This window comes from Dendropsophus ebraccatus, chromosome 5 (genome assembly GCF_027789765.1).
Source record: "Dendropsophus ebraccatus isolate aDenEbr1 chromosome 5, aDenEbr1.pat, whole genome shotgun sequence".
Lineage (NCBI taxonomy): Eukaryota > Metazoa > Chordata > Amphibia > Anura > Hylidae > Dendropsophus > Dendropsophus ebraccatus.
In genome coordinates, this window is record NC_091458.1 from 121,978,991 (window position 1) to 122,006,214 (window position 27,224).

The 27,224-nt window shown below is 43.3% G+C and overlaps 1 protein-coding gene across 5 annotated transcripts; it reads left to right on the forward strand.

The window, feature by feature from the left end:
- The first annotated feature begins 1,178 nt into the window (after positions 1–1,178).
- Positions 1,179–22,177, forward strand: RCC1L (RCC1 like). 5 transcript variants are annotated; one of them, XM_069972472.1, is made up of 12 exons: positions 1,179–1,263; positions 2,121–2,411; positions 4,268–4,397; positions 5,591–5,719; positions 6,718–6,784; positions 7,119–7,170; positions 7,772–7,856; positions 8,393–8,574; positions 16,034–16,121; positions 16,534–16,707; positions 18,144–18,229; positions 21,816–22,177. In XM_069972472.1, exons 2-12 carry the CDS (start codon positions 2,139–2,141, stop codon positions 21,891–21,893), a joined length of 1,344 nt encoding a protein of 447 aa, XP_069828573.1. In that variant the 5' UTR covers positions 1,179–1,263; positions 2,121–2,138; the 3' UTR covers positions 21,894–22,177. The 5 variants fall into 5 exon arrangements, with proteins under 5 accessions (XP_069828573.1, XP_069828574.1, XP_069828569.1 ...); XM_069972473.1 differs by lacking the exon at positions 1,179–1,263 and adding an exon at positions 1,287–1,349; XM_069972468.1 differs by lacking the exon at positions 1,179–1,263 and adding an exon at positions 1,520–1,679.
- Positions 22,178–27,224: the final 5,047 nt, after the last annotated feature.

Here is a 27,224-nt window from a genome sequence, read left to right on the forward strand (position 1 = left end):
AAGGGGGTGACTATATACAGTATGACAGGACAGGTCTTGCAGCCCTCATCTAGACTCAAAAAGATTGAAGTTTCCCTTGTTCTTACCCACATGGCACACTACCATCCCATGGGGGTAAGCGGTGTGTGTGTGGTGGTGTGTGTGGGGGGGGATTTTGGGCACCAAACTAAAACCTCCCTTATTCCATCCTCTCCTACAGACGTTATATTATCCCTGGTCATATCAGCCGTATAGAGGCCATATGTATATACAGAGGCCAGCTGCTGGTATGACCTCTACAAGGCTTGCTGTGACCTCAGCAGAGACTATGAGCTCAGTAGAGGCTGATCAGGCCCAGACTGGAGATGCTGCCCAGTCTTTAGTTTGACTTGTTAAATATGTAATTCCGTAATATCTGATTTTGTCTGTGTATGTACCCCCGGAATTGTAAAGTGCTGCGGAATATGGTGGCGCTCCATAAATAATATTATTATTCGTAAATCCTAGCTCCGATTTTATTTCAATTGGTGTGTTCATAGTGTAATTTCCATATATACTTCAGTAGTGACAGGTTGGACCATCTAAGGCAGGGATGGGGAACCTTCAGCCCTCCAGCTGTTGCAAAACTACAATTCCCATCATGCCTGGACAGCCGAAGCTTTAGCTTTGGCTGTCCAGGCATGATGGGAATTGTAGTTTTTCAACAGCTGGAGGGGCCGAAGGTTCCCCATCCCTGATCTAAGGGCTCATGTACACGTCCGCAAAATTCCATCCATGCACGGACGTTGTTTCTGTGGACACATGCATTAGCTCTTAGGTAACATTTGCTGCATGAGGCTTTGATGAGATGGCAGCGACTATACTGATGCAGGCTGCTGGGATTTCAGTGTCAGGGAGGCATTTTAGTCCCAGTCCGGCCCTGGGGTGTAGACACACAGCAGATTTATTGCAGAATAACAATCATATTTATTTGTAAAGCGGTGACAGATGCCGCAGCACCATATTGTGCATACAATTAGGGAGATTTATCAGACATGGTGTAAAGTGAAACTGGCTCAGTTGCCCCTAGCAACCAATCAGATTCCACCTTTCATTTTCCAAAGAGTCTGTGAGGAATGAAAAGTGGAATCTGATTGGTTGCTAGGGGCAACTGAGCCAGTTCTACTTTACACCATGTTGGATAAATCTCCCCCAATGTGTACAGAGCCATAAAACACCAGTCCTACTATGCAGCCAGGAAACAAGCACAAAGGAGGTTTAGTCAGAACGTATGCAGGATAATATGTGAGCTATTACCTATAGCAACCACTCTCCACCTTTCATGTTCAAACTCTGCAAAATGAGAGCAGTAGCTTGATAGGTTACTATGGGTAACTACCTTAATAAATCTGGTTAATCCCCCCCTTAAAAAAAAATGAGAGTCAGTAGTCTCTAATATATATGTGTTTTTAGTGACGTAAATAACCTGACTAAGCCCCCCCCCCCATACAATGATGTGGTACAGTCCTTGAACACAACCAATCACTAAGCGCTGGTGGTATCGTCAAGACCACGCCCACACTCCGTACACACTCTCTCCCACCCCGCTGCTTCCTCTATGTGCTGCCCACACAGCAGCCACGCCCCCTGACTCGAGCCGCTTGCATGCCGGGATTTGTAGTTTTCGCGGTGAGGTCACCAATATGGCTGCGCCCATGCCGGTATCGTGTATACTAAATCGTGTAGCGTTTCCTAGAATGGGATAAGTGACGGCATGTGCCAGTACTGCTAGTAGAAGGCCGGGCTGCAGAGAGTACCTGGTATGTCCTGCGGGCTCGCTGTGTGACTGAATGGTGAGTTATCAGCTGTCTGCACCGGTAGAAGCTGGGGACAGAACCGCATGTCCCGCTTTCCGTTCATTCACGTGACCGTGATCTATCAGTGTGTCATTGAATGCACAGAGGTAGTCTGGGTCACGTGACATGTATTTAGAGGGTTTGTAACAAGTCATAGGACATTGGTGGTGTCAGTGTGGGGGTTGTATGGCTACATGATGTCCAGTATACAGACCATGGCTGGTGATGATGGAGATCTTGTATTTTGTAGTATTTATAGTAGTATTTGTATAGTAGTATTTGTAGTAAGAACTTTGTGTTTTTCAGGCTCTTCTCTCTGGTACAATGCGGCCTTCCTCATTACTTTTGGGTCTTTTGAACCCCAAGCTTACACCTGTGCGACACCTTGCCTCAACCGCGGGGAAAAGCAAAGCAGGAGATGACCTCCCGACCTTTCAGTACGTCGGGCAGAAGCTGAGGAGAAAGGACCGTGTGTTTGTGTGGGGTTTCTCTTACTCGGGAGCGTTGGGGATCCCCAGCTTTGTAGTGCCCGACGCTGGGAGGAAGAAGCCGAAACAATACCAGCTGACCCCATATAGGCTGGATATGGATGAGAAGGTGAGAGATGGGTCTGCTGTAATAACACTTCAGTATAATATACAGTGGTGCCTTGGATTACGAGCATAATTCGTTCTGGGACCGCGCTTGTAATCCAAATCCACTCTTAAACCAAAGCAAATTTTCCCATACGAAATCACTGATATACAGACAATTGGTTCCACACCCCAAAATAATGATTTTTTTTTTTATTCTGAATAACGTGTAGAACAGTTGAAACAAACATTCACAAACAGCTGAATATGTGATATTATAAGTTACTGTACAGTATAGTAATCAGCATGTGGAGTATAATGTATAGTAAGTGCATAAACCTGAAAAACAGCAGCAGTTTGTAGGTACAGGATGGAACTGCAGATCCCTATAATGCAGTAGCGTAGTACAACAGGCTATAATAGAGAAGCAGGGCTGCTGTCAGAGGTCTGTGTGGTCACATGACTGCAATGGGGAAGGAGGGGGGATGTTCAGCATGGACCAATCAGAACGTGAGAGTCATAGAGCTGTGCAGGAGGAGAGTGACTGAAACGTCTTTATACAGTAGTGTAAATGGCTGAGCGTAAGTGCAGGCACATTATAGCAGCAGTTTGTATAGCTGAGTGTAAGTGCAGGCACATTATAGCAGGAATGGAGAGGATGGGTTGACAGACTGCAGGGAGGAATTAGCTGGGCATTTGTGGGCACATAAATGCAGTGCTCTCTGTCTGGGGAGAGAGGGTTTACAGCTATGGAGAGATTACCTCCACAGTCCTGTCCCCTGATGTAAGCCACAGCCTGAAGTGGATCTGCTATGATTTGGAAGGTGAGGGAGACTTCCTGGGTCAGAGTACAGTGCTATAGACCATGCCGCTTTGCAGACCCCTCCCCCACTCCCCCTCCCACCCAGTACAGAAAGCTCTTAAACCAAGTTACAATTTTTAAAACTTCTTGCAAAATGCTCTTAATCCAAGTTACTCTTAAACCAAGGCACCACTGTATTATGATACGAGGCATTTGGAAGGGCTGCGGACCCCTTCACTTTTTTATACTTTGTTATGTTGAGGCCTTGTACTATAATACCCCATAGTGACAAAGTGAAAACTGAATTTTAGAGCTATTTGTACATTATTAGTGGCTCCCATTCCGGACCAGACTGGGACTGAAAATCAGCCCTGACATACAAGCCCCATCAGCCCACATGTGAAATACCCACCTGCTGCGACAAACTCTGCTTTTGGGTATGTTCACACTGAGTAAATTCAGTGGAATTCCACAGCGGAGCTTTTTGCAGCGGAATCCCGCCTAACTAAATGTAAATTGGCGTCTCTATCGGAGGGCTTGCGCACCTCCTCTCTCTTTCACTCAAAGAATTGACGTGTGAGTTCTTTGAGCGGAGGCGCGCAAGAAATCACATTGAGACGTTTTCGCTCGGAATCCTGCCTGCCTCACTGTCTCAATGTGATGTTTGGCTCTCCGCTCAAAGAAATGACATGTCAATTATTTGAGCGGAGAACAGCGGCACGCGAGAAATCACATTAAGGGTAGCTTCACACGTACCGACTCGCAGCGTTAATAACGCTCCCAGTAGGCTAGGTCCTGGCAGATCACTTTCACTACATACACACAGTGGTCTGAACGACCGCTGCGTGTATGTAATTCTGCCGGCCGCTTAACCCCTTCAGCTGCTGCCTGGCTCCCGCTCCGTATACATTACCCGTACTCGGTGCACAGGGTCCTGGCCTACTGCTCTCCCGCCCGGCCAATTCCGCTACCTTTGCTCAGTGGGAACGGGGCCTTATGTAGTAAAGTAAAGGTGAATTATAAGGTTTAATAAATCTTACATGTGAATCTTTAACTATATTTGTCCCATTGTGTGTCAGATCTCGTCGGCCGCCTGTGGTTACGGCTTTACACTGTTGTCATCGAGGACAAGTGATGTCACCAAAGTTTGGGGAATGGGATTAAATAAGGATTCGCAAATAGGATTCCATAGAAGCCGAAAAGATCGCAGTAAGCATTTTTCTTATAATTATTAGACTGTAAACTAGGTGACAAAATATAATAATATTTGACACAGTTAAGACACGACAACAAAATCGTAGTGTAGTCTTTGGGGGCTGTCACAGGTATCTATCCTTATATTCACATTACATTGGGTACATTTTAAATGTGGACGAAAATTTGTATACATGCAGGCAATGATCTAAAGATAAAACCCTTCCTGAATCATACCTATCATTAGGCAGCTTTACCTGATTGACGTGCAGGCACTCCTGCTGGAATATTGGTTAACCTTGGATACAACCATGCTGGGTGAGACAAGTGCACAAGATACATTGTATCAGAAAATGCATGGAACTCACCCGGCTCGGTGATATCCAAGGTTGCCCAATCTCCTGGCAGCAGTGGCAGCCGATTGGGTAAAGCTACCTAATGACTGGTATGATTTACATTCTTAAAGCATACCTGCCACTTAATAAAACTTTTGACATGTCATATGATAGGGGTCCAACAGCACCAGGTAACACAGTTCAGGAGTGCCTTCTCAGAAGTAGATGTGATATGCACGTCAGAGGGTCTTCAATCCCAGTCAGAGCCATATAACATCTCATATGAATTAATCTGACAGCATCCATTAGCGTGATGTTTAGTGAGTTTTATTCAAGCAACATACGTGGGAGCAACGTTTTGACCCAACAGGGTCTTTGTCATGCCTGTCTTGACAAAGATCCTGTTAGGTCGAAATGGTGCTCCCATGTATGTTGTCTGAATAAACTTTACGCTACTGGTTGCTGTTGGATTACTTCATATCTGATGACCCAGGGATGTGTCAAAGATTTTATTGTTCCAACGTGACCTCCTCTTCCCGTTCTTTGTCCGAGGCCTGGATGGCCCAATAGACTTGCAGTGGAAATTGATTTAGGTCACGTGACACAGCCGTACTTCTCCTGATCCTTCAGGGTCTGAACACACTGTGACTGATAAAAATATTTACTATGTCTGACATAGCATATGAAGTTTTCAAATGACAGGTACGCCCTAAGTTTACAGGAAGGCCCCATGATCATACACTTTTCCCCTTTCCAGTGCATAGGTCTTTATCATGGGACGACCCCTTTAATTTTTGTGTTTGTGTGCTGAATGCAAAATTGTAATGTTAGATTTTTTTTTTTATTGTTTTATATTGACTTTTCCTTTTGAAGCTAAAGGCTATGAATACATTCTGGAGCCATCACCTGTGCCCCTACCACTGGACAAACCACAGTCTACACGAGTTTTGCAAGTATCTTGTGGCAGAGCGCACTCCCTTATTTTGACAGATAATGAAGGAGGTAACTGAAGTGATCTGAATATGATGATGTGTTGTCTGTGTAACATTACCATCTTCGTTACAGCCATACTGCTATATACATTCCAGCTGCCACCCTCCCCCAGTAAAAGTTGAAATCACCTCCGCCCTCTTCTCATTCTACAAATAACAATAGGAAGAAATAAACACATTTGGCATGGTATCATATGGAATTGTCCAAACTATTTAAATACAAGGATATTGTTCCCGCATTGTGAACAGTGTAAATGAAAAGAGAAATAAAAATCTAGGATTCCATTAGAAAAAAAAAAGAGATAAAAAAATTGTGATCTAAAAACTATAGATTGTGGCGCACAAAATGAGCCCCCAAACAGCCCCGTAGGTGGTAAAATAAGAGTTGTGGCTCTTAGAAAGCGAAGTGGAGAGCACTGCTTTGGTGTGACCTAGATGTACATGCATCAATGACCTTTGACCATGACCAGTAGCTATGGCGGCATTTGAATGTCCAAATGACAAGTGCAACACCTGTCAGATGTCCAATCTGCACCCCCGCAACGTGATACTGCCGCTGCCAAAGTGTGTCTGCTGTTAGAGTCTGGCTCCAATCTGACTGATCCATGCAGTGCTATAGCAGGTGTGAGTATGCCTTTTTTTTCTTTTCATATGGCCTCTGGCAATATATAGGAAAAAATATTGGTGTCTGGATAATGTATGGGCTGAACGTAGTCGAATATTGACATTTTGGTGTCGTGAACATGTACAGTTTCTGTGCGGGACTCAGCAGACCACGCCTTTGAGGTCCTGATCAGACGCAGTATAGGTTTAGGTAATGGACTAAATGTAGAAACCAGTAGACTACTGGTTATTAAAGTCAGTAGGCGAGCCAGGAAAATGTTCCAGTGTGCATTATACCTTTTTCATGGGTTGCCCATAGATGTACAAATAACGTGAGGGGTGTGTGGCCTGAATTTAAACTAGATCACATTTTCCCCTCTGATCTAATATACATTCTTTTTTCAGTTTTCAGTATTGGGAATAATTCGTATGGGCAGTGTGCGAGACGAATTGTTGAAGGTGAAATTTACAGGTAAGGAAAATGCAAAACTAAAATTTCAATGTAAGCTAACTGTCAATCATTCCGGAGGAGACAGGGGCTGTACTTCCACCCCCACTTCCTCTGTTCCACCCTGATGTACCTGTTATCAGAAAAAGGGTTACCCTAACATGCAGTTGCAGGGAAGGGAGACACCGAGTGGCCATGATTTTAGAGCTATTTTACCGAAGTAAGGAGTCATTTTTGGTAAATTAGATGATTACAAATATGTTAGGAATTACCTAGGTTATCACTTGGAGGGAGGTTTAAAACAGAAGTGACCATTTAAGGCTTAATACACCTTATCTATTGTTCTTTGTCTTGCCAGTGAAAGCCAGTTGATTCACAGAGTCAAGCAGCTTGATAGCAGAGTTGTTCAGGTAAGGCACAGTACAAAAACACTAAAATGGTTGTGCAGGAAAAAATTTAACTTTGCCTTCAGCCTGCCTTTTGCATAACACAACAGATAAGCCATACTTACCCTCCTCGCCACCCCCGCTGCTCTCCCTCTGAGATCTTCCGGTCCAGGCTGTTTCTCTGTTATGCCATTTCCCACTGACATCCCACTCCTTGCTCAGCCAATCAGAGAGCTGATTGTGAAGCAGGACATTAGCGGAAGCTGGTAGAACGGAAGCACAACAGGGGGAGTGAGGGTGGGGGGGGGGGGGGAAGTATGCATGTCTCATTTGTTGTGTTATGTCGGGGAAAGTACAGGGTAAAGCTTAACTTTTCCCTGGACAACCTCTTTAATGGTGGGTTCACACCTACAGGATCTGCAGCTGATTTTCTGCAGCAGATTTCAGTTAAATAACTGAACACAGCATCAGATTTGATGCTGTGTTGTTATTTAACTGAAATCTGCTGCAGAAAATCAGCTGCAGATCCTGTAGGTGTGAACGCACCCTAAAAAGGGGAAGGGGTACCAATATTTAATGCTTTTAAATTTCTAGACATTTGATGGCTTCGCCAATGTGTCTGCAGGTTGCATGTGGACAGGACCATTCTCTATTCAGGACAGAGCAAGGAGAGGTTTATTCCTGTGGCTGGGGAGCTGATGGTCAAACAGGTCAGTTTCAGATGGGTCTAGATTATTATTTTATTTTTTTTTTTAGGTTTATTTTTCTGTCTCTACGTGTAGACTTGTGTCATCACATGTCATAGAAACAAATGTTATAGAGAAACTCTAATCTTCCATCGTCATTTCTTATTTGCAAAAATTATTGGTGGCATATAGTCATATGCTGGATCAGGGCTTCTGGTTGCTCGCGAGAAAAGGATAGGGCCTGGTATGTAGCTCTGGGGATAATTCACAGCAAGGTACGCTATATATTTTTTAAACTATTGAAGGGAAGCAGAAACATTTCCATTATGACATGTTTTATACATTTATATCAGTGTTTCTTAGTACATGTGTATAAGTAAGCGAGGATAAACTAAAAAAATAGGGGAGTAAAGCAAAAATAAAATTAAATCAATAAATCTATCGATATCAAAATATTTGTGTGCATGAATCAGGCACCTAAACAGATGTTACCCTGCCTGAACCACATTGTCCCTTAGTAACCACTTGAATGATATACTGATATTTTTCTTCCCCTACAGGTCAGGGGCATTACAACATCAGCAGTGAACCTACCAAACTTTCCGGTGATCTGGCTGGTGTGAATATTGTGCAGGTTGCCACTTTTGGAGATTGTTGCCTGGCAGTCTCGAGTGAAGGAGATGTTTATGGCTGGGGAAATTCCGAATACTTACAGTTTGCATCAGTAACTGATCTCACCCAAGTAAGAATCATTCAGAACCTAATCTTAAATGGGCACTGTCTTAAAAAAAAAAAAAAAAAAAAAAAAAAACTTTTCACATGTCACAGGGACATATTAAAATGTTCTGATTGGCCTGGGTTCTCACTGCTGAGACCCCCACAATTGGGAGAATGAGCAAGGAGAAGTGTGCAGCAGTGCATTTCACACTCTGGCTTGCAGTGATCTCCACCCAGACAGCTCTGTTATAAGCCTACGGGGCCACTGGTCATTGATGATCGATTAGAACCTGAACGATCGGCATTTGATTAGCTGGGGCTGCTGAACTTGGATAAAGCTCTAAGGTTGTCTAGAAAACATGGATACAGCCAATGACTATATCCATGATTTCCACGTAGCCTTAGGGCTTTATCCAACTTCAGCAGCCACCGCTAGTCAAATGCCGAAAGTTCGCGTTCGGATCGACTCGAGCATGCTCGAGGTTCGCTCATCTCTAATGACTACGCTTTTTAAATGCTAGTCTTAAATTTATACCTGGTTGTTCCTGGTTAACATGATTCTGTATACAAGAACCTATTTATTTCTCCTGTCATTTCTCCTCTGTTCTGTTAAATGGGCTATCCAGGATTAGAAAAACAGCTGATATCATCTTAAAACAGCACCACACCAGTCCTTAGGTAGTCTTGTACTTGGTAAAAAACTGAGCTGCAGTACCATAATTCTGGGAACAGCAGCTACGTCTTCCTAATCCTAAATAACCCCTTAAAGGGCTTCACCACACAACACATGCTAAACATGTTTAAACAAAAAAGATTATATCAACCTTGTCTTCATATTACATCTGAAAATGATGCATTTTCTGAGGGCAGAAAGTGTAGTACAGATGCAGTGTTATGGTGGTCAGTTGCAGATCTCTCTATGACTTGCTCTGAAGAGTTTTGCTGTCCAGAAATTTGTTTTACTGCTTTGCCTCTGTAGCCTTAGGTTACAAATGGGGAGAACTTAACCCCTTCGTGCTGCAGCTAGTTTGGGCCTTAATGACCAGGCTAATTTTTCAAAATCTGACCTGTCTCACTTTATGCTCTTATAGCTCAGTGATGCTTTAACGTATGCTAGCGATTCTGAGATTGTTTTTTCGTGACATATGGCACTTTATGTTAGTGGCAAAATTTGGTCACTATTTTGTGTGTTTTTTGTGAAAAACATCAAAATATCATGAAAAATTGAAAAAATTTGCATTTTATGAACTTTGAAATTCTCTGCTTCTAAAAAAAGAAAGTCGTAGCACATAAATTAGTTACTAAGTCACATTACCAATATGTCTTCTTTATTCTGGCATAATTTGGTAAACATATTTTACTTCTTTAGGGTGTTATGGGGCTTAGAAATTTATCAGCAAATTATCACATTTTCGTGAAACTGATTTTTTTAGGGACCAGTTCTTTTTTTAAATGGATTTAGAAGTCTGGTATCCTGAAAACCCCCATAAGTGACCCCATTTTGGAAACTACACACCTTAAAGAATTAATCTAGGGGTATAATGAGCATTTTAACCCTACAGGGGCTGGAGGAAAGTATTCACAATTAGGCAGTAAAAAAATTGAAATTTTGATTTTGAAAAATTGATTTTGCTGAAGAAGTTTCTGAGCGCTAGGTGCGTTTGTAGTGCCCCTGTAGTGTCAGCAGAGAGAAAACCCCCCATAAGTCACCCCATTTTGGAAAGTACATCCCTCAAAGAATTCATCTTGGTGTGTGGTGACCATTTTGACCCCACAGGTATTAGAGGAAAGTATTCAAAAGTAGACAGTAAAAATGAAAAACTCAAATTTTTCCAATATTATGTTCTTTTAGTTTGAAATTTCTCAATTTCACGAGGAACAAGAGGAAAAAAGTACCACAAAATTTGTAACGCTGGTTCTCCTGAGTACAATGGTACCCCATATGTGGGCGTAAACCACTGTATGGGCACACAGGAGGGCTCAAAAGGGAAGGAGCGCCAATTAGCTTTTTCAATGCAGATTTTGCTGAAGAAGTTTCCGAGTGCCAGGTGCGTTTGCAGAGCCCCTGTAGTGTCCGCAGAGTAAAATCTCCCAATAAGTCACTCCATTTTGGAAAGTGCACCCCTCATAGAATTTATTTTGGGGTGTGGTGAGCATTTTGACCCCACAGGTATTTGAGGAAAGTATTCAAAAGTAGACAGTAAAAATGAAAAACTCAAATTTTTCCAATAATATGTTCCTTTAGTTTGAAATTTCTCAATTTCACGAGGAACAGGAGAGAAATGTCACCCCAATATATGTAAAGCAGGTTCTCCTGAGTACAACGGTACCCCATATGTGGGCATAAACCACTGCATGGGCACACAGCTGGGCTCAGAAGGGAAGGAGCGCCAATTAGCATTTTCAGTGCAGATTTTTCTGAAGAAGTTTCTGAGCGCCAGGTGCGTTTGCTGAGCCCCTGTAATGTCTACAGAATAGATTCCCCCCAAAAGTCACCACATTTTGGAAAGAGCACCCCTCAAAGAATTCATCTTGGTGTGTGGTGACCATTTTTACCCCACAGGTATTAGAGGAAAGTATTCAAAATTGGCCAGTAAAAATGAAAAACTCGAATTTTTCCAATAATATGTTGGTTTAGTTTGAAATTTCTCAATTTGACGAGGAACAGGAGAGAAAACGTACCCCAAAATCTGTAACGCAGGTTCTCCTGAGTAAAACGGTACCTCATATGTGGGCATAAACCACTGTATGGGCACACAGCAGGGCTCAGAAGGGAAGGAGCGCCAATTTACAGGAGCAAAACCGCAGCTAGTAATGGTTATTAGAATTACAGGCAACGTGGGCTGGTTACGGGCAACGTGGGCTGGTTACGGGCAACGTGGGCTGGTTACGGGCAACGTGGGCTGGTTACGGGCAACGTGGGCTGGTTACGGGCAACGTGGGCTGGTTACGGGCAACGTGGGCTGGTTACGGGCAACGTGGGCTGGTTACGGGCAACGTGGGCTGGTTACGGGCAATCTGGGGTGGTTACGGATAAACTGAAGTTCTTATAGGCAATCTGGGGTGGGTACCTGTAATCTGACATGGGCACCGCAATCTGGAGGGGGTCATTGGCAATTTGGGGTGGTCAGAGGCGACGTGCGGTGGTCAGAGGCGACGTGGCGTGGTCAGAGGCGACGTGGCGTGGTCAGAGGCGACGTGGCGTGGTCAGAGGCGACGTGGCGTGGTCAGAGGCGACGTGGCGTGGTCAGAGGCGGCGTGGCGTGGTCAGAGGCGGCGTGGCGTGGTCAGAGGCAACGCGCAGTGGTTACGTGCAATCTGGGGGGGTTATGTGCAACCTGGAAGGGTTACAGACAATCTGGGATTGTTACTGATAAACTGAAGTGCTTATAGGTAATCTGGGGTGGGTACATGTAATTTGGGGTGGTTACGGGCAATCTGGAGGGGGTCACTGGCAATTTGCGGTGGTTACGGGCAACGTGCGGTGGTTACGGGCAACGTGCGGTGGTTACGGGTAATCTGGGGAGGGGTTAGGGGTAATTTGGGAGTAAACTGCAATTATTACTATAATAAAAAGTGTGTGTTTTATTTTTTGTATGTTTGTCACTTTTTGTACTTTACATATTCATTTTCACTGTATTACTATGATTACTGTGATATTTTCTATCACAGTAATCATAGTTCAGTGACAGAGACCAAATTGGTCTCTGTCACTTTAAATTTTCAGAGTTGGCTGGTTGTGAAGCGAATGCGCACTTCATAACCAGCCAGGACGTCGAGGAGGAAGGAGCTCCGTGGATCCGGTGAGTATATGGGGAAGGGGGGGTGACTGGGGGACGGGGGTGACAGGGGGGGTGGGGGGGCGACTTGGGGGGTGGGGGGACATCACTTTTTATCCCCTGTCACCAATCATTTATGGTGACGGGATAAAAAGTGCCGGGAGCACATGGCACAAGCGATCAGCGGTATATAGTATATACCGCTGATCGCTTGTACCGGGACCCCACAGGGGGGTCCCCGATGACTGCCCCATGCTCTCCGCTACCTCCGGTGGCGGAGAGCATGGGCTTTCATTCATTTTAACTTTTTAATCGCTGTGAACCGACGTTAGTCGGTTCACAGCGATGGCGGCGGCCATCTTGGAAATGATGGCCGCCGGGGGAGGGGGGTTAGTTATCGGGGCACTAGGGGGGTCTGATCTGGGGTCTGATATACACTTATTTCATCTCCCCCCCCGCCGTAGATTCACGGCGGGGGGGAGATGAAAGGCGGCGGCGGCACCGGTAATCCCCTTTACCGACGGCCGCCGCTATAACGTTAATAGCGGCGATCGTCGGTAAGGGGGGGGCCGGGACGGACCCCACACACTGCCCCAACCCCTCAGCTACCTCCGGTAGCCGGGGGGATGGGGTGGGGGCCGTCCCGGCCCCGCAGCCTTATTCTCTGCCATCGCCGTAAAAAGCTGATGGCAGCAGAATAAGGACCGTTAGTGACCGCCGTAGAAAGCCGTATCGGCGGTCACTAAGGGGTTAAAGCGTAACTGTCATATTTTTTTTTATTACAGAAATCAGTAGTATAAGCGATTTTAAGAAACTCTGTAATAGGTTTCATCAGCCAAAAAAGCCTCCTTCTGTACTCAAGAAGCAATCTCCCAGCCTCCCCCCCTGACTTCTTACACGTCTTCATTACAGAGAAGCCAGTGAAGACGGGCTCTGCTCTCTTTATTGTAAGCCAATGAAGGGGGGAGGGGCCGAGGGAGATGAGGGAGCAGGAAGAGGTGACATGAAGGTCAGCTGTTTGTAGACTCTCTGGGCACCTAAACCGCAGGATTCAGGTGTCAGAAAGGTCAGTGCTTATCTATGAACTTACTGAGAGAAGATTGCAGGGTGTTGTGCTTTGCAGAAATCCTCCGTGCTCAGTCACTCCTAACAGCCCCTCCCCTCTCCATAGCCACATAATGGAGACAGAAATCCTGCTTCATCTGATGTGAGGGGGGAGGCTGGGAGATTGCTTTTTCAGTACAGAAGGAAACTCTTTTAGTACATAAAACCTATTAGAGTTTCTTAAAATCGCTTGAACTGTTGATATTTAATGTTTTCAAAAAAATGACCCTGAAATGACAGTTACGCTTTAACCTCTTAAGGACATAGGACGTATGCGTACGTCATATGTCCTCACTTGCACTTCAAAGCGGGGCCGCGCGGCGGCCCCGCTTTGAAGTTCTGCAATCCCGGGTGCCGCGAGTAGCCCGGGACCGCTGCTATTAGCGGGCATGGTCTGATCGCCGTGCCCGCTAATTAGCTAATCGGAGGCAGCTGTCAAAGTTGACAGCTGCCTCCGATTACCGGAGGCAACGTTTCCCTGGGGTCTAGTGGGGGAGATCGCTCCTCCGGGACCTTGTCCCGGAGGAGCGATCTCCGTTACTGATGCCGGCCGGGGACGCGTCCAAGATGGCGCCGTCCTCGGCTCGGCACTCGTTCGTTTTCGGCTGCAGCAGCCGAAAGCAAACGAGTGCCGATCTCTGCAGCATATCTATGCTGCAGAGATCTCAATGAGAGATCCAAGTGTATATACTAGAAGTCCCCCAGGGGGGCTTCTAGTATATGTGTAAAAAAAAAAAAAAAAAAAAAGTGTTAATAGTAAAAAGCCCCCTCCCCTAATAAAAGTCTGAATCACCCCCCTTTTCCCAGGTTTTAAATAAAAGTAAACAAATAAATAAATAAACATGTTTGCTATCGCCGCGTGCGTAATCGCCCGAACTATTAATTAATCACATTCCTGATCTCGTACGGTAAACGGCGTCAGCTCAAAAAAATCCCAAAGTGCAAAATTGCGCATTTTTGGTCGCATCAAATCCAGAAAAAATGTAATATAAAGCGATCAAAAAGTCGTATATGCGCAATCAAGGTACCGATAGAAAGATCACATCATGGCGCAAAAAATGACACCTCGCACAGCCCCATAGACCAAAGGATAAAAGTGCTATAAGCCTGGGAATGGAGCGATTTTAAGGAACGTATATTGGTTAACAACGGTTTGAATTTTTTACAGGCCATCAGATACAATATAAGTTATACATGTTATATATCGTTTTAATCGTAACGACTTGAGGAACATGCATAACAAGTCAGTTTTACCCCAGGGCGAATGGCGTAAAAACACATTTCCCCCAAATAAAAGAAATGCGTTTTTTTTTCAATTTCACCACACTTTGAATTTTTTTCTGGTTTCGCAGTGTACTTTATGCAAAAATTCAGCCTGTAATTGCAAAGTACAATTAGTGACGCAAAAAATAAGGGGTCATTTGGGTTTCTAGGTGGAAAAATGCAAGTGCTATGACCTTTTAAACACAAGGAGGAAAAACCGAAAACGTAAAAACGAAAATGGGCCATGTCCTTAAAGGGTTAAAGTGTAACTACCATTTTGTAAAACTTCTGACATGTCAGAAATGCGTATAGGTCGGGGTCTGGGTGCTGAGAACCCCACCGATCGCTAGAACGAAAGGGCAGGCACGCTCATTAACGTGCACTCAGCCCCTTCATCTCCACTACAGGGAGATGAATTCTGTAGACTGAATTCACCTGCTTTTTACTTATGTGTGAATGGGATTGTTTATTTTTAGTCGTTAATCGTTGAAAATCACACAAACTAGATTGTTTATCGTTAACCTGAAATTATTCACCTTATTACACAGAATGATGGTCGTTAGTTTTGATTGTTACTATGATCGTTATTGCGATCGTTACTACCAGGGCTGTGGAGTCGGTGAGCCGCAGCTGCGACTCCGACTCCTGAATTTTATCAGGACCGACTCCCGCTCCTTCATAAATGGCCAGTCATATACCAGGGGAGTTATTTATCACTGGTTCAGTAGCTTCTCCCTAATGTCCTACATGATCCTGGGGCCGACTTCTGGGGGAATGAGGAAAGATATAAGGCAGATTGTCCTGTGTGTGCAGTGGATCAGCCAGTCTCCAGCCTCCATGTCCTGAACTACTCACAACTAGACTAGATGAAGCAGGTGGTCTTTTCCTGCTGACAATCTTCTATGTTTCTAACTAAATATTCACCATACACACAGAAACACTGCTAACAATGCTACCTATAAAATAGAGGTCAGCCATAGTGATATAGAGGGGTCACTGTGGGTGTGGGGGCACGCCATAGCGCGCGTGCACACACAGCCTGCTGCAGCCATAGCACACTAAGGAAAAACACCACACTGAGGACACTGCCTGCAATTACACAGAACGGATATTATTTAAATTCAGACGGTTTTTCAAACGATAATCGTCCCATGTTATAGGACCCTAAGCCATATTTTCTAAATACAGGTGTTCATTTTCTCTCTTGTATAGTATTATGGCAGCATATCTACTGTATATTGTCTGTCTGTTCTGTGATGTGACATGACTAACAACACACATGGTAATATGGCATACAGTAAGAGTAAGACCTTTTTATCTTTTGTTTTTTTTTCTAAGGTCAATGTTCCCCGGCTGTTACCCTTCCAGAACGTTGGCAAGGTGAAACAGGTGGCATGCGGTGGGACTGGTTGTGCTCTTTTAAATGGTCAGTGTCAATCTGTGCAAATGCGAAAGTCTCAGGTCTATGGGTTTCTCTGCATTGGTGTTTCAGGGATAATGTGCAAACACTGACAGTAACAGCCGATTGCTATAGCTCCAGGTGCTGCCTAACAATGCTCTGATAGTATAGCCCGTTTTATGCAGTTTTATGTTATATGTATAGTCATGATGCAACTCTTGACTTGCAAGTTGACAGTGAATATCATAGATAGTAGTTGAGGTTAGTGGTTCAGCACTAGACATGTTAATACTGTACAGAAATTATGAATTAACCTTCTCTTATAAAGCTCTTGTTTCCATACTGAAGGTTTACTGAGGTGTGAAATGCATTTTATTATGGATTTGTTACTTTTGATAATGTAACTTTTTGATATCTATGTTTTTTATTTTTAATGTAGAAGATGGACATGTATTTGTTTGGGGTTATGGTATTCTCGGGAAAGGACCAAACTTTTTGGAGTCTTCCATCCCAGAAATTATTCCTCCAACGCTGTTTGGCTTAAGTGACTTCAACCGTAATGTGAAGGTGTCCACGATATCCTCAGGCCTGGGACACTTTGCTGCGATAACAAGTAAGTTTATGCCAACATATAAACCAGATAAGCAAACACTGACCACCGTAGCTGAAATAGTTTTTTTTTTTCTCTGCATGATCTGGCCATGGCCAGCAGGGGAGCTTTTTGTCTACTGCAGCAGCAGGGTAATGCTGGAAAAAGAAGAGCACCATTGGGGTTACATTACACTCATTTTTAAATTAAATATATATTTTTTTTCTTTATACTTTAGCCATAAACATTTTACATGCTAACTAATATATCCCACCCCTTGGTAGCTGCCATTGTTACTAAATAATCTGTGTTGTTCACTTCACTTGTCAGTTGATTTAAAACTGACCTGTCAACATACAATCTGGGGTAAAAATAAAAAAAAACCTATGACTAGAAACGGCTGCTCATCAGGATTCTGGACCTATTATTTATTTTTTTATTTTTATTTATTTTTATCATCATAGTCCTTTCCAGTGCTGAAATCTAAGTCATTTTGTAAATAAAGCTAAAAAGCCCAGGTGGCGTTCTCAGCACAGCAGCAACCCAGTGTTAGTCATCCCATCTCCTCTTATTTATTACCTCCATTTGGTGAATAAGCCTGGTGGTTGTCAGGCAAAGGGGGGGCAAGTGTATGAAAGTGGATATAGAGGTGATGAATATGAGGCTTTTTAACTCCAGGCTCTTGCCATGCTGGAGGGCACTCCTAGGCTCTTGCGCTTAATTTTCCACTTTTGCAGAAAATGTTAATGTGAAGCCATGTGATAGAAAAAGTAAACTGTATACAGTATTTGCTTGGAAAGCAAGAGCTCCGTATCATTTCTGTGCCAGTTTTTCCTGGCAGATTCAATTTGCAGCTCTAAGCTTGTATGTTCTAGTCACTTGAATAAGGTCTAGTCATAATGCAGGATCTGTATTAAAAACCAGGACCCCTGTGTTGTAAACTGTGTACTAATACCCCTATTCCACGGAACGATTATCGTTCATAAACTCGCTCCAACGACCGCTCGTTAAGGATCACTAAACGATTTTTTTTTTAGCGAACAATAGCACATAACGTGAACGATATATGTAGTGTAACGATTATTTTGTGGTAGTTACATGGTCGTTTAAAACGTTCGCCGGGGTGATCATGACCATACGACACACCTACTTTTTTTTAAACCTTTTTACGAACGACTGAAAGATTTCTAATTTTACGAACTGATTAGCGAATTATCTTTCAAAGACCAACGACTTTTTTTTGACATGTTCAAAATTGTTTTTCAGCGACAGTATAACGATTTCGCCTTTGTCGTTCGCTCGTTTACACCAATTCCACGAAGCGACTATCGTTAACGAGCGGTCGTTGGAGCAAGTTTATGAACGATAATCGTTCCGTGGAATAGGGTCTTAAGGCACAACAGAGTCTAGTGGTTTGGTTGGAGTATCTTTTGTAAAACTTTTTTTTTTTTTTCTCACAGATATCGGGGAGTTATTTGTTTGGGGTAAAAATATTAGAGGCTGCTTGGGTACTGGAAGGTTTGATGATCAGTATTTTCCATGGCAGGTAAGATCCTCAACTCATTACCAATTTGAATCTTTCTATCCTTTTTAATGTTAGATGTGACTGTCATGTAATATTTATTATTATTATTTAGGGTCTTAAATATATATACCTGGGGTACAGGCACATACGTTACACAACCAATCATTTTGCCCAATTTGCCCCCCCAAAAAAAACGCTTCAAGGAAATCTGTCAGCTGTAATTCACACTTCAAGCTGCTGACACGGTTATATAGATGTTAGGTCAAGGAGACACCTGGTGCCTTTCTTATATACAGCTGTGCTTCCGGAACATTGAAAAATGCTTTTATTCTCTGGCTCAGAGTCAAACTCCTGAAAGCTGCAAGTTGAAGACTTCCTCCCCCTCCTTCTCGCTGCTTGATTGACACTTGGAGTTCTAAACGGGGTCAGGTATGGGAGGGGGGAGAAAGGAGGTGCTACAGTTTGCTGCCCTTCAGGAGCTCAGAAAATGCCTTTTTTGACTCCTAGAACAAGAGAATAGAACCATTTTTCTTCCTCCTGGAAGCACAGACTGATATATGAAAAATACCATTTGTCGTCTTAACCCCTTAACGACAATGGGCAAACATTTACGCCCCTGCAACCTGGGACTTGGCGCAGGAGGACGTAAAGGAGGAGCTGTGTAACAAGTAGTGGTCGGCACTCCGATATGTGGTGGTGCCTGGGCCAAGGCACAATACATCAAAAGAAATTCCCGGCACTCGCCAAATCTTCTGCAAGGTGATGAATTTATTTACAAGTGCAATACAGACAGACAGATAGGCTTCAAGCCGAAACGCTTCCTTTATCTGTCTGTCTGTATTGCACTTGTAAATAAATTCATCACCTTGCAGAAGATTTGGCGAGTGCCGGGAATTTCTTTTGATGTAAAGGAGGAGCTGAGCTCACTCCATAGCTGGTGAGGATCGGCTGCTATTTGCAGCCAGGCCCTCACAGTTAATGGCGGGCACCCGCAACCACAGCGTCTCCTGTCACTTACCGATCGGGACCCCCGCAGTGTGTCTGCAGGGGGTCCTGATCGCATGGCCTTACTGACGGAGGTCCCTTACCTTCCTCCATGCAGTCAGGTCTGCAGTCTTCTGTTACAGTCTGCCACAGGCAGGCTCTATAAGAAGATCGCAGATTACACTGATCCCTGCTATGCTATGGCATAGCAGTGATCAGTGTGAGAAATTTAATGTAGTAATGTAAAAGCTTAAGTGTAAAAAAAAAAAAATGCTTGGTGAACGGTGTGAACAAAAAACGGTAAAAAAAACCGCAGATAGCTTTTTTTTATTTTTTTTATTACATTTTATGTGTAAAAAAAATTAATAAGTGATCAATACGTCTGATCTAAAAAAATGTTACTAATAAAAACTAGAGATAATGGTGCAAAAAATGACACACCATACAACCCCGTAGGTGAAAAAATAAAAGCGCTATAAAAGTCAAAATAGGGCCATTTTAAATATGCATATTTGCAAGAAAAAAAGTTTTACTGCTAATAGAAATAGTAAAACGTTAGAAAATCTAGTAAACATGCATATCGCTGTGTTCAGACTGACCTATAGAATAAAGAAAAAATTCAAGTTTTACTGTAAAGTGCATTACGTAAAAATAACCTTTTAAAAAAAAACAAAAAACATTACAAAGTACACCTGCGCCTGAAACGAACAAGCCCTCACATGTCCCTGTAGGTGGAAAAATAAGAGTTATGTGCCTTAGAAGGCGAGGAGAAAAAAAATAAAATGCAAATAAGACAATTGGCCCGGTCCTTAAGGCCATTTCAGCCTCTGTCCTTAAGGGGTTAAAAGGGTATTACTCCTAAACATAACTTTACATATGTTGCTGCCCCCATGGTGAGACTAACAATTCCTTCCAGACTTGTTATTGTCTGTTCAGTCTCCTTCCCCGAGTTCTGAGCTGCTGCTTTCTCCTGAAGACAGACACAAAAATCTGTGTGTGAGCTTTTCTATCAGTCTCCCCTTCCTCCCCCCTCCCTTCTGAGACAGCTGATGTAAACAAGTCCCTATCTGCAACTTTGTAATTCCAGAAGGATTAATCACAGTGAGTTCATCAAGAAGCTACAGAGTTTAAGATAAAGCAGGCAAGGGACTTGTTTACTTTGGCCGTCTGACATGTCACTTCTTTCGGCGGATAGCAGAATACGCCGGCCCATAGAATGGTATTTATGGAGCCGGCGGAAAGGCACGTGGCTGTACGCGCGGACAGACAGCTGAATTCTGTGGACATTATCCGCGAGAATTCCTCAGTATGAACCCACCCTAAGAGAGGAGGGGTAGACGAGAGGAATGCTCAGTGTCTGTAGTTTGAAAAGTGAATTACAGCTGACAGATCCGTAGTCCTATGGTGCCATTTGTTTCATTCTAGCATAGCTGTGTTTTATTACTGTCACTGGTCACTCGCCTGACCCAAAGAAAATCCAGGACAGAGGAAGGGTTCTCTACTGGGTCAGCTGACTCCCCGTGACCCACAGGAGGACATCATCTACTATCCGATCCCATCTGGCTGCTCACAGACCCCTCCCCTCATCACCCAGATCTGTATGCTGCTGCTATATCTATGGGATCAGGAAATATAATAGTTATACCCCACCACTGAGGCTGTGTTTACACGATGTGTGCTAGGAAACTTACAGCAAAAAACTGCACATAAATCATCTTACAGAATTGCACATAGTGTCAACTCAACCTACTTATGAGTCTCAGCAAATTAGGTTGCTGGAGTCTGACCGGGTGATTAGGCTGATCTCACTTGGGGAGACTGCATCGATGAGACCCCAACCCCTCTCTCTGAAAAGTCAGAGGATTCATGAGAAATGTAGGCAACTTTGCCAGGAACAGTCCCATTGATAACAATGGGATCAGTTCTGGCATCCCTTTCCCTTGGGCGTTTTACTACCATGCTGTAGGGACACTAAGCTGACTTGCTTATATAACTTTGTAATGTGTGTAAATAAGCTGTGTGGCCCCGATCCACCCCTTTCCAACCCCGGAAGTTAGTAAAATAAAGCATACATACCCAATTACAGTCGACCCCATTCTCTTCTCCTGGGCGCCATTTTGTGACTATGTCGTCACAGCAGGGGGTGGTCCTGGTCTTCTTCCTCCTTTGCGTCTTCTGGTAAAGTGAATGGAACATGAAAAGGCTGCTGGTTCACTTGCGCACCAGGAGCCTTTTCATTGGCTGGACCGCATCTCATGGCTTCCAGCTGGCTGAGCTCTCTGGTAGCCATGTGATGCCCCCCAGCCAATGAAAAAGCATGCGCACCGGCAACCATTTCTCTCCCATTCACTTTACACGGACCCGATAGTATAGGAGTTCCGAAGACGGAGTCGCGGCCGGCGGGAGATTGAAGTGGCGATCATCACCAGAGGGATGTTTTTTTTTTAGGTCCCGCTGGAGTTGTCCTTTAATATATGGAAACAAGCCCTACATATACTATCTTTATGTACTGTATACTGTATCAGATGCATGAAATATTTTTGTATTATTAACTCATTCCTTGAAATAATGTCATTCTTTATTAACTTTTTATTTTCTTCAATCAATTTTCTCTTTCATGCAGATAACTGTACCAGGAGAAGTAGTGGATGTTGCTTGTGGTGTCGACCACATGGTAGCACTTGTCAAGTCAATTTCCTGAGGAGGAAAAAGGCAAGGTTTATTGTTTCGTATGTTATGTGCTGTTCCTCAGGTTGGACATGTAATGCAATCTGTGTAATTTTATATATATATATATATATATATATATATATATATATATATATATATATATATACATATATTTATGTATACCTCTGTAAAACATGGGCATTGGACTTTACCAATGGAGCCTCAAATGCAAATGTGAACGTAGCCTAAATGGGCCGTTTTTATGGCTTATGTATAGCTTTCTATGTGCTGTATATGTAAAACTTTTTATAATAAACAACTCAAATCATAGTATTGTCTAAACATAACTGTTAAATGGCCGCTGTCATTTCAGGAAACTTTGCATAAATCACTAGTACAAGTGAATCTAAATAAATACGTTCTTTTCTTTTTGACAGGCTACCTTCCTCCCATGTAAACTTTCATTCACTCTGAAGATTCAGGTTAAGGCCGTGTTCACACTACGTAAGTACCGTAGTGATCACGGCTGTTGTTGATCATGGCCGTGATTACTACGGTACTCACGTAGTGCTGCCGCTGAGGTTATCCCGTACGGAGTGTATACACATGGTATACACTCCGGCCGAGATCCCTAGCGGCACAGCAAGAAACTGACATGTCAATTCACACAATAGAGCGTGCGGCAAGGAATTAAGCGGCACTAAAGATTATCCGGCCTGTACTGCAGTACCGGCCGGGATGATCTTTTTGTGACCCGGAATGGTCAGTGTCTTACAAAGTGTGAACATAGCCCAGTTGTGTGAGGCGTACATAAACCATGTATTCACCATGTATAAACCACAGCTGCACAAGTCTCTTACCTCCATCCTCAGTGCCACGTGTGCAATAGGAAGCGAAGTCTCTTACCTCCATCCTCAGCGCTGTTCCCATGCAGTTTGTAATTTAATCCTGCATCCGGTAAAGCCGTTTGGAGGACTTGGGCCAGGGCTACCACCCCAGAGCACCTATCTATGCCGATAGTCATTGATAGTCATTATAAGCAATTTGCCCGCCACGGATCAGCACTCTGTGGGTGGTAGCCCCTCCCCCAATGCTCCAAATGACCTTACCGGATGTAGGATTACGCCACAAACTTCATAGGAACGGCGCAGAGGATGAAGGTAAGAGACATACCTTCCACCTCAGCACCCTGTGTGCAATAGGGGACTATCATCAGGTAAGATTTGTGCCACCTGCTGATTTCCTGTTTCCCGTTAACCTCTTAAGGACGTATGACTTACCCGTACGTCATGCGCCCGTAAGAGGTGTTCAGAGCGGGGCCGTGCGGCGACCCCGCTCTAAACAGCCGTGGTTCCGGGTGCCCCTTGTAGCCCGGGACCGCCGGTATTAGCGGGCACGGTCCGATCGCCGTGCCCGCTAATACAGTAATCAGATGCAGCTGTCAAACATGACCGGATGCAGCACATCCCTGGTGCAGCAGCCGAAAGCAAACGAGTGCCAATCTCATTGATCTTTGCTGTATAACTATACAGCAAAGATCTCAAAGAGAGATCAAAGTGTATATACTAAAAGTCCCCCAGGGGGCTTCTAGTATATGTGTAAAAAAACAAACAAACAAAAAAAAAAGGATTGTTATAAGTAAAAAGCCCCCTCCCCTAATAAAAGTCTGAATCACCCCCCTTTTCCCAGGTTTTTAAATAAAAATAAATAAATACGTTTGCTATCGCTGTGTGCATAATCGCCCGAACTATTAATTAATCACATTCCTGATCTTGCACGGTAAAAAATTTAATAAAAAGCGATAAAGTTGTATATGCGCAATCAAGGTACCGATAGAAAGTAAACATCATGGCGCAAAAAATGACACCTGACACAGCCCCATAGACCAAAGGATAAAAGCGCTATAAGTATGGGAATGGAGCGATTTTAAGGAACGTATATTTGTTAACAATGGTTTGAATTTTTTACCGGCCATCAGATAAAAGAAAAGTTATACATGTTATATATCATTTTAAGCGTAACGACTTGAGGAACATATATAACAAGTCAGTTTTACCCCAGGGCGAATAGTATAAAAACACATTCCCCTAAATAAAAGAAATGCGTTTTTTTTTTTTTCAATTTCACCACACTTTGAATTTTTTTCTGGTTTCGCAGTGTACTTTATGCAAAAATTCAGCCTGTCATTGCAAAGTACAATTAGTGACGCAAAAAATAAGGGCTCATGTGGGTTTCTAGGTGGAAAAATGCAAGTGCTATGGCCTTTTAAACACAAGGATGAAAAACCGAAACCGCAAAAACGAAAATTGGCCCCGTCCTTAAAAGGGTTAAAGGCTACCTGTCATGATGTCTCTTCACCCGATTGGCGCGCAGTCGTCTTACTGCATACAACTACAGCAGGTTGGTTGTGTGGACAAGCCCTATTGGATCAGAATTAGGCTCTTGCACAGAACCCACTTGATGTGCTCATACCCATAGTTACCCAATTTCTGGCGGCAAGAGCGGCTGTTGATCGGGTACCCTTTAAATAACACACTCCTGATGAAGCTGTGTTAAATAGTAAAACACTTGTATTCCCAGCACTTTACTGGGAATCAAAGCCTTTCATACAATGTTGGTACTATCATTATATTGTGAGTCTGCATTATTTCTATTTATTTTAATACTGGAAGCCACATTCTTCTATACATAAATTCTGTCCAGGTTCCATACAGAACCTGGAAGACCACCCTGAATCCCTGAAAAAAGGGATACCAAAGGGTCAATACCTGAGAGTGAGAAGGAACTGCTCCACGGAAGAGGAGTTTTTACAGGAGTCTATTAAGTAGGGGGGATAGCCTCTCCGTAGGAATCTCCAACAGGTGTTGAATGGAGCTGTCCAAGTGGCATGAGGATCAACATGTAGCAATCTATTGGTCTCCCGTTATAGAGGTGGCCCAGATAGATACACGCATCATAGGGACCTCAAGGAGTACTGGCCCATCTTTACAGGCGGACCATAGCTTGCAGGAGGTTATTTTAGTGTGTCCCTTGCCTCTCTTGCTCTGATCTATGACTTTCATTTACCATATTTATATCAACTCCCATAAAGTCTTTTGTTTATTCTTTATACTTCTAGAAGATGTTCCCCATGCATTTGAATATCATGGTGACTTGTTTAGTATGGGGTCCAATTACTATAGTACAACTACATACTATACCTTTTGACATCTGTTATTAAACAGAGAGTCCTGGGTACCCACTGATATGTTTTACTATCGCCTAACAGAGACAGCCATGAAAATAGGTTAAATCCAAAGTGTAAATTTTTGCCGTATCAGCACAGTGCAATTTTTATGGAGTCTGACTGACATATGCCTTACATCCGGCCTGGAGCCATGTATGAACTAACAATCAGTACCACTTTGACATAAGGGGGCCTTGTTATTTGGGCTAATATGTTGCTGGATCCAAGGAGCGCCATCTATATATTTTTTTATATGGACTCTGATTGATGTCTTAACATGGCAGAAATATGTCGCCGGACCCATGTGGCGCCATCTTTATGGAGTTTACTGGATGTGTGTTTAAAGTCACTTCCGGCCTTGGGCCATGTGTCAGATGACAACCCGGGTGGCATTGCGAGCACGGCTGTATCCAATAACATCCGCTTGAGGGTGAAACATTGCATACAAAAGGAACCGGGAAGCTCCTCTGATGTAGATCTACCAGCGGCATTATGCAGCGTCTATCAGCAACCTCCATCATGACTTAAAATTGAACCGTCTATCCCTACATTTTGGTCTCCTGATGAGTTGAATTCTTAGTAACTACACTACAGTCACATGAGGATACAGTACGCTATTAGTTTGGTGTTGCTCGGAATAGACTGTACTTGATTCCGTGCCACTTTGATTCTGCCAATGGAAATTAAATATAATTTATAAAAAAAACTTTTAAAAATGAAACAATAATGAGAAAAAAATAAAAGTGCAAAGAGTTTCCAATCGGGTCCAAATTTAGTTTTAAAATTCAGGTTTTTAAACAATAATGAAAAAAATAAATAGCCATATTTCTTTCCATCAGGGGAATCCAACCAAGCAAAGAAGAACTGTCTCGACATAGGTGTTTTACCCCTAGACCACAGCCCCATTTAAGCTAGAAGATTCAACTATATCTGAGTGTTAGGGTCCATTTACACAGAAAGATTATCTGACAGATTATCTGCCAAAGATTTGAAGCCAAAGCCAGAAACAGACTATTAACAGAGATTAGGTCATAAAGGAAAGACTGAGATTTCTCCATTCCTGGTTTTGGCTTCAAATCTTTGTCAGATAATCTCTCTGTGTAAAAAGACCCTTACTTTCAGACATAAACTGACTACAGAGGGCTGATCTGCAATCAGAGACACTGGCTGACAGCTGAGCGAGCAGGAGGCCGGGCAGCAGAGATTATTCATGAAGGAAGAGGAAGGAGTGGCGAGGCGTGACAGAGTGCGGCACAAATGCTGAGCCACAGCTCCTCTTTAACTCTTGATTACAGTAGGACAACTTTTCATATGTTGCTGCCCCCATGGTGAGACTAACAATTCCTTCCAGACTTGTTATTGTCTGTTCAGTTTCCTTCCCCAGTTCTAAGATGCTGCTTTCTCCTGAAGACACACAAATCTGTGTGTTAGCTTTTCTATCAGTCTCCCCTTCCTCCCCCTTCCCTTTTGAGACATGTGGAAAACTTAAACTGTACTGATGGTACAATTATAAACAGCACCTGAACTGGAGACAAGAGTGGTGCTGTCTCTGGAAGAAAGTGGCCATTTTTTTGTAACACTGGATAACCCCTTTAATCAGCTGTCTTGGGAGAGAGAGAAAGACTCACACACAGGTTTTTTTTTTGTCTTTAGCAGAAAGCTGCAGCTCAGAACTGGGGGAAGAACTGAATAGAGAATAACTATGAAAAGAATGGTTAGTCACACCATGGGCAACAACATAAGTTATGTTTGAGCAGAATACCCCTTTAATATAACATCCACTCATTCCTTGGAGATGCTTTAGATCTGTTAGGAAATATAATGAGTGGCATTGGTGTTTCCACACACTGTGGTCATAGCACAATTTTTGCTGTTATTTATTGCAAAATATTTGCTGGCAAAAACCTGGTATGACCTGAATGATTGAATAACCTTTTACACATAGGACTGTATGGAATATAAAATTTCACAACTGCGTATCTATTGGCCTTCTATGTCAGTACAGTTCAGACACAGGCTGTGTTCACACATCATGTGGGCCATTTATTGAGTCACTCTTGCTGTAAAGGCATCGGTTACCATAATACATCATGGAATTACTTATGCTGGGTTTACACGGAACGATTATCCTTCCAA